The 15384-nt window shown below is 63.2% G+C and overlaps 1 protein-coding gene across 6 annotated transcripts in view; it reads right to left on the reverse strand.

The window, feature by feature from the left end:
• Positions 1–15384, reverse strand: part of BAIAP2 (BAR/IMD domain containing adaptor protein 2) — an 81937-nt gene that overhangs the window by 4810 nt on the left and 61743 nt on the right. For 4 of the 6 annotated variants that reach the window (XM_031010785.3, XM_055389498.2, XM_055389500.2 and 1 more), the window contains 7 exons: positions 11285–11437; positions 7627–7848; positions 7242–7443; positions 6635–6836; positions 5267–5335; positions 4490–4652; positions 2890–2924 (listed from right to left, as the gene is read on the reverse strand). In XM_031010785.3, the coding sequence (XP_030866645.1) occupies positions 2890–2924; positions 4490–4652; positions 5267–5335; positions 6635–6836; positions 7242–7443; positions 7627–7848; positions 11285–11437 (1046 nt within the window). Of the gene's footprint in view, positions 1–452; positions 499–898; positions 2430–2889; positions 2925–4489; positions 4653–5266; positions 5336–6634; positions 6837–7241; positions 7444–7626; positions 7849–11284; positions 11438–15384 lie in introns of those variants that run through there. The other 2 variants (XM_031010787.3, XM_031010786.3) reach the window with 2 other exon arrangements.

The following is a 15384-nucleotide window of genomic DNA, read 5'->3' on the forward strand; positions in this document are numbered from 1 at the left end:
CTGACCTCCAGTCCCCACGAGGCTGTCATCATTACCAGCCCCAAAGGCACACACAGCTGAAGGAGCCCAAGCTGGTGCTGCGAGTCAGGCGGGAAAGGCCCGGGCAGCAGCTGCTTGCCGGGGTCACCCTTTGACTATAATTGAAGCGCCCAGCAGGGCAGGAGAGGACCACACAGAAGGTCAGGGCCAGAGCCACACCCAGCAGTGAGAGGAGCCCCGGGCACAGCCAGCCAGAGCCCACAAACTTCCGGGAGGGGAGAAAGAGACCATGAACCCAAGAAGGGGACCCAGTAGAGAAGGCCCAGCACCCAGAGCAAGAGGCAGGCTTGGTGGACCCCTGGCCCCGCCATGCAGCCGGGCCCTCCCCACCCAGGCTGCGTGACTGAGGCCAGAGGGCCCGTGTAGAACCACTGGAGAGGCCAGTGACCGCACGAGAACGCCAGGCAACTTACTAACTCTAGTCAGGCGGCTCAGAATCTGGCCACTTCCACATCGGCGCTGCAAGGAAACACAAGGCTCAGTTGGAGGCAGCATGGGGTCTGAGGACTCGGGGGTGCAGAGGAGGGGGGACCACGGGCGAGCTGCCAGGAGACCTACAACCCTGGAGCACTCGGAGTCGGCACACAGCTGGGGCTCTGGCTCTCCCTGGACGGCGCCTGCGGAGCCTGCCTCACTCACGGGCCTGGAGGGGGCCAGGAGCCTGCCTCAGCTGCAGACGGCCCCCCGCAGAGCCCGGGCAGAGTGAGTGACTGTCACTGGGGCCAGCACCGTGTGCAAGCCCAGGTTATCTAGCAGGCGACTGAGTGCCGAGAAAATACCTGGCAGAGGTGGGCACAAGGCGGGGCCCCCACGGCAAAGACGCACGCCGGGAACCGGAAGGAGGTCCATACCCAACTCGTGCAATAAATAAAACTTTTATTCAAACAAGTAACTGCAGTACAGGGCACAATTCAGATTTTTTAAAAAAGGAAAGGAAACAGGAAAAAAATATGTTCAGCACTTTACATCTTCATACAAGTGTTGCTGTTTTGTGTCTACATTCATCCATTGAGCATGGAATCCCCTGGATTTGAAATCTTTAGCGGAGCGGGAACGCCGGCGCGGAAGGGTCTCTACACAGGGCCCGGTCCACCCTTGCGCTCTCCTTAATGTCACGCGGTCCGCGTCTTGAGCTGCTTCCCACACAAACACTACCAGCCACGTCCCAGGCCACGGGGAGGTGTGCGGGAGGCTTTTACTAAACCCCATCAGATAAAGGAGCGCCGCAGCTTCCCAGGGGCTCCCACCAGCGGGCAGGCTGAGCCGGGCTGTGCCCTGCACTCAATTCCCCAGAGTTCAGTGTGGGAAGAGACAATACCAGCAGCCACTGAGTCCACTGTATTTGTTTCTAAAGTCACCAAGACACACAAAAAGACGAGAGCGTTTAGGAAGAACCGGGCAGGAACTGCCTGTTTCCCCCAGGTGGGGGGCGTGGGTGCGGCGTGCCCAGAGCTGCCCTCCCCCAGCCAGGCCCGGCCCGCACACCCTGCCCGGAGCAGCCAGGTAGCCCGGGGCAGCATCGATGCCCTCACAAGGCTGGTCAAAGGAATGTGGGGGTGGGGTGGTCTCTGGAGGTCTTTGGAATGTCCGTGTGCGGCCAGCTGGGCAGCGCCTGCCCCCGACCTTGCTCCCGCCAGTGCCTGACGGGAGGCGAGGCCACCCTGCCGCGCTGCTCTATGTACACCTGGCCCGCAGCGTCCGGAGGGAGAAGCCCTCAGGTACCCGGGCCCGGCCTCCCTCACAGGAGTGGCCGGCTTCCTCAGGAGGCCCCTCGAGCTTGGCACGAGCCCCCTTTCTCTGTGCAGCCCTCCACAGGGGCCGGGGCGGCCAGGGACCCCAGCACCTTCCCTGTCCGGACGGAGGCCATCGCACCGGGGAAGTCGGATGCGAGATAACAGCGCACACCGGAGTCCATGCAGATTGGTTTTTGTTTTTCAGGAAAAAAAAAGTCCTTTTTCCTGTTTTTCTTTTTTTTTTTTTTTTTTAAGATTTTTCTTTTTCTTCAAACTTTAGACCTGGCTCACGGCGAGCCTTAGAAAAGCAGTGAGTGCCACAGACACTGCAGGGTGGGGCCGAGGGTGCCCCGCACGGCCCAGCAGGTCCTGCCTGGCAGTTTCTGCTCGAAAGGCTGGGACACACAGGGTGGGGCGCGTAAACACGGGGGAGGGGGGGCGGATGGAGCAGCACCATGGACCCTGGGGGATCACAGAGTCTGGGGTCACCAACCAAAAGGCAAGGGGCAGGTGGAAAAGAAAAACAACCCAAGAACAAACCAGCAAGAGCTGAGGAGCAAAACGGACGAGACCAGGGGGAAGGCGCGGAAGCTCTTCAGAGCAGCGGCTGCCCGGGGTCAGCGTCCTCACACTGTGGACACCAGCGTGCCGCTGCCACTGTGAAACAAAGCACAGGACGGCTGCCCGGCTGCACGACGCTGCCCAGCCACAGGCGGCGAGTCCGCCTGCACCGAGCAATGCCCCTTTCAGCAGCTCTTGTCGGCCTCCTGACCCTCCAGGAAGGCCCAGGACAAGGGCGGAGCACAGGCTGGGGGCAGAGGAGGCTGCAGCCCCAGCCATGGATGCCAGCCTCAGCTACCCTCCCCAACCTTGCTTGACAGGGATAGATGGGGCCGGCCAGATGCGATGAAAGAGGGGCAGGGCCCAGGGGGGTTCCCGTGTCACTCGGAGAAAGCAGGAGGCCCTAAGGGACGTCCCCGGCTCTGACAGGGGTGAAGGGCCAGGCTGGGCCCTAAAGGAAGAAGAGGTGGCCCCAGGTCCTAGGAGAGGGACCTGCCCCACCCGGCCTCTTCACACCCACCCACGGTCCCAAAGACAGGTCTGAAAGCCCCCTTACCTGCTCATGGACCGCGCTCCATAGTCATCCAGGCCCTGGGGGCAGAGGCACATGTCAGGCTGGGTGACAGGGACTGTGGTCACCCCCACCCGGTGCCTGTACACACCCACAAACGGTGATCCTGCCTGGACAGGGTTCAAACCGTGTTCCTTTGGAAGGCTCCCCATCTCCTGGCCGCAGCACTCAGAGACATGCCTGGAGCCCTGGTCCCAGTGGTAAAGTAATGACTGCCCAAATTAATGGGGATACCTCCTCCAGCCAGCGGCCACCTGAATTTGTGTGCTCGTTGCACACTCCCAAACAGATGCAAGACTGGTCGCCTGAGACCCCTCCTCCCACCCCCAGGGAGCCGAGGCCCCCGCAGGACACCTGCAGCACCTCACCCATGCCTGGGTGGGCCCCTGGGACTCCTCCGCCTGCTTGTAGGACCCAGGCCCAGACCCAGACCCCAGCTGCAGTTTCCTGGAAACTTGCCACATGTACCATCCCGGCCCCTGGGAGGGTGACACTGCCTGGGAGGAGCGCCCAGGTGTGGCGCTGGGGCTGGCTGCGCCCTTTATCTGCCAGCATGGCCTGGCCCGGGGCCTAGGGCAGGTGCAGACCCCTCCTTGGCTCTCCCAGCACTGAGCCCACCCCAGAGGCTGACCTGTGGAACACCCACGGCCCAGAGCCCAAACCTCTCCAGGTTGCCTCCTGCAGCCTCAGCTCAGGCTGTCAATCTGGGGACTCCTCACTTGTGGGTCAATAGCTGAGTAGTCACCCAGGCTACCTGTTTTCTCGGAAAAAGGTGGGTTCTCTTCTTCTCTCTACTCACTGCCTGAGGCCCAGCCCTGGAGACCGGCCCCGGGAACAAAGCTGCTAGCCCAGCCAACATCCCACAAACTGGATCTCTGGCTGAGGAGCCCCAGACAGACAGGGGTCTCCAACTCTCCAACCCCAGGAGCCTCCCTGGACGGAGTGGGCTGGAACCCGGCAAGTTGTGATGCATGCTCACACCCTGCCCCAGCCTAGATACCAGGACCACCATGATCCCGGGTTTCCGAGGACCCACACCAGGGCCTAGGACCCAGGCCCTGATCCTCCACCTCTGGCCTCCCGGCACCAGATGGCCCAAATCCAGGGTCACACTGACTGGAAGGGGTCCAGCCACATGCCAGGGCTAAGCAGCAAGCACTCCCATCTCATGGATGTGACTGAGGGAGCCCCGTGGTTCTCACGGAAGAGATCCTGCCCCCCTGGCTCTCCCAAAAGGCGGCGGTGTCCAGGCCCACCTCTAGGCCAGCCACTTCCCAGCCCAGACGCTGCCCCCTTGGACAGAGCAGTGAGTTGCCCGTGGCTGGCTGAGGGCACCATGAGGGACAGGCTGACCCCAGCCCCAGCATGCCGACACAGGGAGCCTGCTGGGGCGAGGCGGGCAGCCTAAGGCCGAAGCAGGGGTGTGTACACATTCCCAAATCACGCAGCCTTCACCCCAGGCCTGTCCAAAGAGACCCAGACCCCCAGGCGCCCAGCCCCTCAGCGGAGGCTCCAATGGGGGACTGCAGGCTGAGCCCACTGTTCCACCTGCGGGCCCCTCCCAGCCCCGGCCCCGCCCACTGACCTGGGAGAAGGCGGGCACGGCCACACTGTAGGGCCTCTGCTTGAAGCCGCTGGCCGTCTGGGCGGGGAAGGCCCGGGAGGCGGCGCCGTAATCGGGGGGTGGGATGGCCAGGTCGTCCTTGTCCAGGAGGTTGCCCGTGCTGCTGCTCTTCCCTTGCTGCAGGCTGTAGGGACAGGGACTCAGAGGCGGCCCAGCAGGCCGGATACCCCCAACACCCCACAACCCTGTGGCTCCCTGGACTGCCCGCCCTCACCTAGCCCACGCCACATGCAGGGAGGCTGCTCTCAGGCCAAGGCGGCAGCCCTGGGGACCATGGGCCGGGCCAGTCTGGCCTCCCTCCCTCCCTCCCTCCCTCCCTCCTCCTGGCCATGAAGCTAAGCTGGGAGGACTCCAGAGGGGCTGGGCTGCCACAGCAACCCCTGACCCTCCCAGTAGCCATATACCCCGCTTTCAGCTGCGATTCTCTGAAGGCTGGGAGAACCTGGAGGACCTGGGACAGCCAGGTCCTTGCACACCTGGCCCCCAGGAGCTGCCCCCATAGCACCTGCTGCCTGCACTGGTGTCCCCAGGGCTCTCGGGCCCCACTGCACAGGGCACCACCATGCCTCCACCCTGAAGGCCTCAAGCGTCCAGCTCTCAGGGCCACTGGGGATGGCCCTGCGGTAGCAGACAAGGAGCCGGAAGCCCAGCCGAGCAATCCAAGCCCAGGGACCTGGTGTCATCACAGCCCCTCTCCCGAGCTGGGGATCTTACACTCCCGTTGGGCCCAGCGCTCACCTCATGTGCAGCCTGTCACTGCCGTCGCTGTCCAAGACCCGGGTGTAGGAGAAGGGAAACCAGCCCCGCCTGGAAGAGAGGCCCCAAGTAAGAGCCACGCTCAGCCCAGAGGCTCCCCATCCGCCACCGACCACCATCCAAGCACAAGTCCCTCTAGCTCCCCAACATGGCTGCGGGGCTGTCTCTGGAGCAACAGAGACAGTGCTCCAGGGAGACAAAGACAGCAGCCCGCTCCCGCCGTGTGCTCAGCCTCAAGGGCAAGGTGGCCCGGGCTGTCCTCAACCTGGTGGGAGCTGCCGGCCCCATCAGACCCAACTGCAAGGCCCCAGAGCCCGGGCACAGCAGTTGCTCCTGCCTCGCAGCCCCAGTGTCACGCTAAGCCACGGATGGCACCAAGATTGGAGTGGCCACTGGAAGAAAGATGGAGCAGCCTCCTGGGAGACCCCCTGCCCTCGGCCCCCTCCTCAGAGTGCTGGCTGCAAGGCCAAGCTTAGGAAGGCACAAATGTCAGGGCCTTTTCCCATCTTGCCGAGAGACACACCCGCACAAACACAGCCCTGGGAACGCAGCCCCCAGGTCCAGCGAGGGTGGCACCCTGGCCCAGCCTCTTTGCAACAGTATTCAGTAAACTGAGGTGTGGTCCATCTGACTCCATAGGTGACTTCCAGAACTCCAAACTGGAGAGCCCATCTGGCATGTGGAAGAGCTGAAAGCCACAGAAAGCCTGTGGTCTCAGGATGGCCAAGCCCTGCTCTGCACCTGCGAACTGCGGGAAACTGATGCCCACCACAGGGCTTCCGCTGGACGTGCTGAGTGTGTACACGTGTGGGATGCCACACCCTGCGGCAATCTGAGTGGCACAGGGAGGCGATGGAGCAAGGTGGTCACTAGACTCTGTGGTGAAAGACCCCAGCCATGGGGGAAGACAACAGCCATGGGGGAAGACAACAGCCATGGGGGAAGACAACAGCCATGTGGGGGAGACCCGAGCCATTGTGGGAAGATCCCTGCCATGGGGAAAGACCCCTGCCATTGGGGGAGACCCCTGCCACTGGGGGGAGACCCCTGCCACTGGGGGGAGACCCCTGCCATTGCGGGAGATCCCTGCCATTGGGGGAGATCCCTCCTGTAGGGGAAGACCCCTGCAGGGAGGTGGTTGGGGCGAAGACCCCTGCCAGGGGAGAAGACGCCTGTTGGTGGCGAAGACCCCAGGTCACGCTTGCTCTCGCTGCCCAGGTCTTCTATGGCGAGGACCCGCAACGTGCACAGCCACTCTAAACACAAGGTCCCAGTGCACCTGCGTGTCGCTGCCCCACACACTTGCTGAAGGCAGTGGCTGCCTGGAGCCTGCCCCCGAGAAACACTCACATCTTGGTCTTCTCACTCTCTCCGTAGTGCCAGCCATCGCGGGCCTCAGGCACCAGCAGGGTAATGAGGTCACCCTCCTTGAAGCTCAGGAGGGTGCTGTTGTCCCCAGCAGCGTGGGAGAAGATGGCCTTCACCCGCATACGGCCATTGCGCTCCAGGCCGGCTGCCATGGAGCTCGAGCGAGGCAGAGTCTTGTTCTCGGCTGCTGGGACAAGGGACAGGTAAGGGGACTGCCCCTGGCTGACGGGGCAGCAAAGCCCAGGGAGTCTGGTTGAGGTGCTGAGAGCACAGCCGCCTGTGCCCCAGGTGGACAAGTGGGCTGGCTAAGCTCTCCGCAGCAGCAGCTACCTGCTCCCAAGTGGCTGCTGCCTGCATGAGCCTAACCCTGTACCCCACTCATGCCCCCACTGAGCACCAGAGGCTTGACAAGAGGGAGCTGGATGCTGGGCAGGCACACGTGTGTGTACCACATGCATGTAGGTACACACGGTCACCTAATTGTGAGCCTCAGGGTCTCCCAGGCCCCTACTCAGGGGTATGGCATGACTGTAGGGTCTGGGGAGGCACGTCCAGGGACCCCAGCCCAACACCCCAGCGGAGCCCTTACTGGTGGCATAGCTGTTTTTTGGGGTCACGCTCTTGCGCACGGGGAGTGTGTTGGAGTAGGAGTCGCTGAGCTTGCTCTGAGACTGCGGAGGAGACAGGGATTTGGGCTGGGCAGCCTTGCGGTCAGCCCACGGGCTGTAGTCCTCGCCATCCGGGCCTGCGACGCCGTTCATGATGGGTGTACTCTCCTGGGCAGACATCCGCTGCAGGGAAGCAGGCAGAGCAGGCTGTTGCTGGAGCCCACCCCGGGCAAGACCAGGGGGAAAGAGAACCCTCCACCCCCTCAGCAGGGGCCCCTGGACTCTGCACCCTGGTGGCCCCCCGCCCTGACAACAAGCTGCCCTCCCACCCACACCCGTGAAGCTTTCCAGAGGCCACAGACTCACCCCCACGAACGGTGCCAGCTCGGGGGGCACCGGCAGGGGCTTGGCCCCCGGAATGGGGTCCGAAATGACCAGGTTGGACTTGGAGGCCGACAGGGCGCTGGGGAGGGTGGCGCCGTTGCTGGCCACCTGCTGCATGAGCTGCACCGCGCGCTCCGGGATCTTGCTGGGGTCGGCACAGGCCTGTTGCCACAGCGGCAGCTTCTGCGCCAGCAGCTCCTTGCCCTGAAGTGGAAGCAGCAGGAAGGGAGGGGTCAGGGCCGGCTCAGTCTCCTGCAGCCAGGCACAGCGCTGAGGGCCCTCCCTGAGCACCCTCTGGGGCTGGAGGCTGCTCTTCACCAGGTGGTACCTCTCGGTGAGACAGGCCACCCGTGAGCCTCTGACCCCAACCCACAGAAGTGGCTGCCGGAAAAGGGCCTGGGATGGACCACAAGCCATGCAGTCGGGGGACCTCCAGGGATGAGAGCAAACCCAGGCTCAACGCCCGCAGGGCCCATCAGGGCCTGGAGAGAGGAGGAACGGACAGGGACGCACAAGGTCAAACTCCGATGGGCAAACCCCAAAGTGCCAGGAAGGCGCCCCAGATGGCCGGGGGAGGGGGTGGTGCTGCCCAGTGGGGGTCAGGCCTGGCTGCCGAGGGCAGGAAGGCAGCCCCGTCAGACACACTGAGGCTCACTGCTCCAACCACTGCCCTTGGGCCCAAGAGCCCGCGCTCCCTCGGGCGTACTCTGCGGCCTGCTGGACACAGACCAGCTGAGCACAGTGGGGACAAAGGAGGAGGAAGCCACAGGCGTGGAGAAAGGTTCTGGGACTGGGAGCCGGCTGGACCTGGGTCCTGGGAGCTAATCAAGTAGCCCCTGCCCCTCCTGGCCATTTGACCTAAGCAGGCTGCAGGGCCTGGATTCCCGGGACCCCCAGACCCTTAAGCTGTGGGCCAGAACTGCTATGTCTCTGGCACCTCTGGGGGCCTCTCCGGCTTTCACTGCTCCCCCCACTCATCCCCGTTCCCTTCTACACGTGGCTGGGCACCCACGCTGGGGACCCACGGAGGATGCTGGACGACAGCCATTCTGAGCAAGTCCTCCCCACGCCACCCCTACCCCTCTGCTGCTGGCTTAGACCAGGGGTCAGCAAACCACAGCCCGAGGGCTGGCTTCCTGTTTTGTAAATAAAGTTTTATTGGAACACAGCTGTGCATCGATTTGTGAATCATTCATTCATGGCTGCCCTCACATTGCAGTAACAGAGCTGGAGACGGCATGGCCCACAGAGCCAAAAGCACAAACTTTGTGGCCATTCAGAACGTCTGCCGAGCCCTGGCTGAGATCAGTGGTAGAGGAGTGAGTCTTGGGTGGTGCGGAGAGGCCAGCAGGGACCAGTACTAGGGCAGACGGCCGGGGGACACCGACCTCGCAGCGGCATGGCCCTGACACAGTGGCCACGAGCCAGCGTCACCCCCGCACCCTGAGAGCCCCGAGGCAGGCCCAAACCCAAGCACCAGGGAGCTACTACGAACTGCCCTGGGAGGCTGCCCTCACACCCTGGCCCCCAGCCCAGAGGCTCATCTCTAAGTGAGTCTGTGGGACACAGGCCTCTTCCACACACGCCCAGGGGCCCACGAGCCCAGGAGGTCAGCTGTTGCCACCGCAGGCACATCCCGCAACCCCTCCTGGGAGACCTGTGGCAAGCAGCCCGGCTTCCCCGCCCTCCATCCCTGCAGGCAGCACCGCAGCCACTGACAGCCCCGCTCTCACTCCCTGGCCCTGTCATGGGGCCTGGCCCCCGCCAGAGGGCGCAGACGCCCGCCGCTGTCCTGGGTCTAGCAGGCGGGAGGCCTGCGCTCCACAGAGCTCCCTGCCTGGCAGCTGTGGCAGCACAGCCTGTCACCGCTGAGTCCTTCAGCAGCGAGGTTGCCTCCAGGGGTCAAAGGTGCTGCTGCTGTCCTTGCCTGCACCTGCCCACGGTGCCCAGCAGGCCCAGGCCGGCAGGAGGGGCCTCTCCAGGGAAGGAGGAGCACTTGTCTCCTGGCTGTCCCCAGGCTGTGGGGACTGGAGCACTGGTTCTGTATCACGTGCGTGTGTGTGTGTGTGTGTGTGTGTGTGTGTGTGTGCGCGCGCACGCACGCGCACATACATGAGAGTGTGGTGGGTGGGGGGAACAAGTGTCAAGGTATAGCCCGTGGATCCCTGCGACCCTTTATTTTAGAAAGACATGACCAGGGCCTCCCTGGTGGGCTTCGCTCCGGAACTACATCTTCGAAACTCTTGAAATGTTCCAGAATGTTCCAGGGGACACATGTGATCCATCCCAACTCCTACCCATGGACTATGGGTGAACAGGGGCCTGCTGGCCCTGCCTGTTTCCGGTGGGGAGTCTGGCCTCTGGGCCTCGCCTGCTCTGGGGGCTAAGTCAGCCTCCTAGGAGGGGATCCCCTTGCTCACATCGGGGCTCAGGACATCCGTGGAGGGGGCTGCTGCAGCCCGTCCCTGAGGAACTCGCTCCTGGTTCAGCAGGGCCAGGCTTGGTCCTGGGACATGGCGGATCCCAGGGCGGGATTCCCCGACAAGGAACGACCAGGCTGGGGATGCCGGAAACACAGGGCTGCAGGACTGTGCCGGGGGATGCCTAGCGGGAGACACAGGGCCGCAGGACTGTGCCAGGGGACACCTAGCGGGAGACACAGGGCCGCAGGACTGTGCCGGGGGACGCCTAGCGGGAAACACAGGGCCAAGAGTCTACCGGCCCAAGGAGGGGCCCTCAACAGACGACGGGCAGAGGAGTCTCTCAGAGGTCACGAGGGCAGCAGCATGTGGCCACCACCCAAGGCCCCACCTGGGACCCCAGTGGCTCAGGGGTGCAGGCAGAGGTGGTAGAGGCACAGGTCACCAAAAGCCTGGGAGCCAGGGGAGGACCCTGTGACCAGGTTTGAGTCCCAGGGAGGCCACTCTGGAGCAGTGTGGGAGGGACTGGGGAAGCCACCTGAGAGCCAGGCAGGGCCCCTGGCTGCCCAGGAAGCAAAGAGATAGGGCAGGTTTGGGTTGGGTGAGGGGTGGCAGGTCCACGTACGACAGCCGAGCTATGGCAGCTGCTGGACCTGGGGCGAGTGTCACGGTTGTCTTGGGTGGCCTAGGGGCCCAGTGGCACAGTGGTCTTGGGTGGCTGGGGACCCAGGCTTGGGGCTGGGGGTCCTCAGCGCCTCGGGTGAGCAGAGCCATGAGCCCAGCTGTACCCCAGGACTGTGGATAGAGGGGCCACAGGAAGAGCAAGTGAGGACACAGAGGCCACCCACCAGGTGCCCCACCAGGACTCCGGCACCCAGCACGGAGCATGACCGTCCCCTGCCTGGCGTCAGCCTGCACCTCCCCAGGACATGGCTGTGGCAGAAGAGCCAAGAACATTCTAGAAGAATGTTCTAGAAGGCCTTGAAAGCCCATCAGACTCTCCCTGGTTGCAGGTGGCAATTTCTAATGTGAGTCTTCAAAATGCCTGCACCCTGTGACCTGGTAATTCTCCCAGAACTTCACCCCCAAGAAAACCCGAAATAAACGAGAGTTCGAGCCTGGACACCGCCCCGGTGTGTTCACGGGGCTGGGGCAGGGGCCTGGGTCATTTCTGCCAGCAAGGCCCAGCGCCGGCACAGCGCAGCCCCCAGCCGCCTCACCTTGGAGTGGTAGGCCGCGGAGTTCTTGGCCACGGCGCACTGCTTCTCCACCAGGAAGCAGAAGCGCCTGCGCTCCTCTGTCAGTGCGGTCTTGTAGCCGTCGGACACGTAATTCTCCAGCTCCCCCTGCTTGTTGCTGATGGCGTCGATGTACTGTGGAGGGAAAGGGAGAAAGGCTCAGCCAGCAATGGAAGGACGCCTGTCAGGACCGGTTTGGGGCAGCCCCACGGACTCAGTCAAAGGACACGTCTCATTCGTGCAGAGCAGCTGGAAACAAAACAGCATCTGCGGCCACTCAGGAGACAACCGCGCCCCCAGGAGGCTTCAGCTGCCCCGGGACCACTCAGGAGACGCCCGATGGCCACATCCCCAGGAGGCTTCAGCTGCCCCGGGACCACTCAGGAGACAACTGCGCCCCCAGGAGGCTTCGGCTGCCCCGGGACCACTCAGGAGACAACTGCGCCCCCAGGAGGCTTCGGCTGCCCCGGGACCACTCAGGAGACAACCGCGCCCCCAGGAGGCTTCGGCTGCCCCGGGACCACTCAGGAGACGCCCGATGGCCACATCCCCAGAAGGCTTCCCTGCCCCGGGACCGCTCTGGGTGAGTGGAGGGTCCTGCCTCCAGCAGGAGGCTCTGGCAGGGGGCCAGCCTCATCTCAGGGCTCCTGCTGTGGGGTGGGGTCGTGTGCACCTCCCTGTGGCCAAGGCACAGAAGCCTGGGTGTGGATGCGCCCCAGCTCCATGGGCCCCAGGACAGCTTCTTGGTCCTTTCCCTGTTGCCTGGAGCACTCTCACCTGTGCCTCTGCCTCCAGGGCCCCGCCATCTCAGCCATCTCAGCCCCAGCATGAAAGGCAGGAGACCTGGAGCCCAGGACACTGGCCAAGGACCCCAGGGAAGCCCTCTGCTGCAGAGGGGACTCCGGGCGCACCTCATCTCCTCTCCCACCCGGCTCCGGCTCTGAACGACGGGGAGCGGGGCGCTAAGACACCTGGCTGCCTGGTTTCCGGATAAGCGTGCACCAAGGGAGAACGTGAGAAGGAAGTTCGTGGGGAGGATCAGACAAGAGGTCACCGAGCAGAGACTGGGAGCCCAGAAAGCAAGACCAGCGTCCACGGGGACAGCAAGATCAGATCCACAGGTCACGCCTTTCGGAACAGAGTGTGCCCAGGTGAGGGGCCAGCATAGAACCAGGAATGAGGAGTAGGCCTGATTGCTGCCCTTCCACCTTGGAGCTGCCTGAGTGCCCACCCAGGTGTCCCCGTGGGATGGGGGGACGGGGAGAATGTGTCCCAGACAAACGCGGAAGCTTTGGAAACCCCCTCAGCCCTGGCAGGTGCTCTGGGGCACAGGAAAGACAGGTAGTCAAGCCAGACCCTAGAACCAGGGCAGCCAGCAGGCGGTCCCCACCCTGACCCGGTGGTCAGCCGCTTGGCAGCCCTTGCAGCTGTGGCCCTGGCTCTGACCATGGCGGCTGTCACATCTTGGCCACTCTGTGCTTCTTGGTGGACACACAGTCGTCCCAGAAAGGGTTCCAGCAAAGACGACAAAAGCTGCTCCAGCCAAAATGATTTCCCCAAAAGGAAAACTGAGTCTCAACCTGACAGAGCTTCCAGATCCAGCTGCCGATTCTGAACACACCAGGATGGAGGGTACTAAGAACTTCAGTTTGGGAAGATGGAAAGTTCTGGAGATGGATGGTGGTGGTGATCGCACAACCCCATGAATGCACTAATGCCGCTGAACTGTGCACTTAAAGATGGTTACCGTGGTCAACTGTATTAGTTACGTGTATTTTATCACAATTAAAAAAAAAACTTTAAAAGAAGTAGTGCAAGCAAAGCCAGACCAAGAAACTGTAGCTGAGCCCAGGCCTCTCCAACGTGAGCCTCGGGAGGAAACTGGAGAGGGGGAGTTTGGGGGAGTTTGGGGGAGAGAGTGGGGAAGAAGCTGAGGGCGGCCGCTGCCTCTCAGGCCCCGGACTGTGCTCCCATCCTGGGCAGAGGCGCCTCCCAGTCTGCCCATGGGTGCAGGGCTTGTTGTATGACTCACCTGACCAACAGGGCTGTAGGTAGAAGTGACAGTTCCAAACCCCAGGGCTCTCTGCCTCTGTCCCTCTGGGAGGAGCATGCCTCCCCACCCCCCGCCGGCCCCTCCATGACCCCAGCTGGCAGATCATGTGCCTGAGGTCTGGGGTAGCGCGTGACACCACAGCCCTATAGCACAGCTGACACCCGGCACCCGGGGTTCCCGATTCCAGAACCCCAGCCCGACAGTGGGAGGGCTCGACTGGGACCCTGGATGTCAATGGCTCTCTGGTTTTGTAGGCTGGAAACTTTCCATCCCAAAACGCTGATGAGGCTGTGGGTGGCTGGTGAGGGCAAGGGAGGAGCACCCAAGGCACAGACCCTGTCCCCAGAGACACACTCAGGCCCCTCCTGGGTGGCCGCAGGAGGCTAGCTGCTTCAGCAGCGAGCCAGCTTCTCCTCTGCCAGGAAGGTCTTTCCAGCTCTCCTCTGTCTCGCCTCTCCTCCCGTGCCTACCTGCCTTGGGCTGAGCCCCTACCGGCCTCAGGCAGACCCTCCACAGCAGGACTCAGACCCCCCGTCCACCGGGATTGCCCGTCAAGGAGTGGTCAGTTCAGAATCGGCTCTTAAGAAGATGCGGCCTCCGCAAGGGGGCGGCCTCCCCCACCTGACTCAGCCTCGCGGCCGCCCCGCCTACAGCTCTGACTCAGCGTGGGTGGGCAGTGCCGGGCCAGGTGGGCGGCAGGGAGGGGAGCGGAGCAGCCTGTTCCCTGGCTGCCTACCCCCGCAAGCCTCCACTACAGGGGTGAGAACCAGCCTGGCAGGGTGTGGATCGGTCCCAGCACTACCACTGGGCACTGGCTCTGCCTGCTGGCCAGTGTGAGCAGACCATGCTGTCCCCAAGGCCAGAGCCTGCCCAGCCACATCCCCCAACACGGAGCCCGGCGCTCCCCTGCCCTTGCAGCCCACCTTGCTTTCCCACACTAAACCCCACCTGCCCCTCAAAACAACGGGCTTGCTACTCCTATCCCCAGTAGGCCTTGACCCTCCAGAGGCGCTGTAGGGCCTGGCCACAGGGTTACCTAAAGGGGACCTGAGATGGCATTTGGGAAGTGAGAAGTTTGATCACAGGTGAGAGGCCCTGCAAGGCAACCTTAAGCAGACTTTCCAGCAAGCTCTGCTCCATGCTGAGGCCTCTGCCGCTGCCTCCTCCTCCTCCTCCTCCTCTCCTTTCTCCTCCACCTCCTCCTCCTCCACAGCTGGAGCGCGAAGTACTTTTCCTCTGGTTATGCAACATGCACCTACCAGGGCTTCCTGCTCCTGCTCCCAAGAACCTCCAGTGACCTCTGAGGCTCCTTCTCCAGGAAGGGGCAGAGTGCGACAGCCAGATTCAGGGGTACCCTGGGGCCTGGGGAGGGCATGTTGGCCGTGGCCAAGACGCCACATACTGCAGCCATGGAGGAGGACACCTGAGCCCGCTGTGCTCCAAGCCTCAGCCTGGCTGCTGGAGTCCTTTCCCGACTTCAGGATCAAAGGGACTGGGTGGGGAGGGTGTGCTCCGAGAAACAGGTGGGCTTGTGCACAAAGAGGGGCCTGGAGATGAGCACCCACCCATGCCCCTGCAACACCACTCAGACCAACACCCAGGCCTGTTCCAAGGCCGCCTGCAGGGTCCTGCCCACTCCTCCCGCAGGGAACTGCCAGGGATGCTGGGGTGCGCCTCCAAGGCTCTGAGTGGCCTGTGATGGGGGTGCCTGCTTTGGAGGGAGCTATTCGGTGCCCAGAACCCCTTAAGTGGGGCAGCCTCAGGAACGTGTGTGAGGTTCCATGGAGAAACCCCCAACGCACCCCATCATGAGGATTCTGTGCCCTCCCTGGGGACTTTTCCAGCGGTGGCCGGCCCGGAAAGCATGGTGGGCAGAGCGCTCAGGGCCAGAGAGCACTCAGCAGGAGATCCGACGCCTGGCAAAAGAAACTGAGGCATTGAGAAAAGGCAGGCCCAGGGGGCTGCCCAGAGCCACGGCCTCCACAAGGGTTGCTGTCTAAACAGGACTCGGGGGAAGAGAAGGTGCTAC

This window comes from Gorilla gorilla, chromosome 4, assembly GCF_029281585.2.
Source record: "Gorilla gorilla gorilla isolate KB3781 chromosome 4, NHGRI_mGorGor1-v2.1_pri, whole genome shotgun sequence".
In the NCBI taxonomy this organism is placed as follows: domain Eukaryota; kingdom Metazoa; phylum Chordata; class Mammalia; order Primates; family Hominidae; genus Gorilla; species Gorilla gorilla.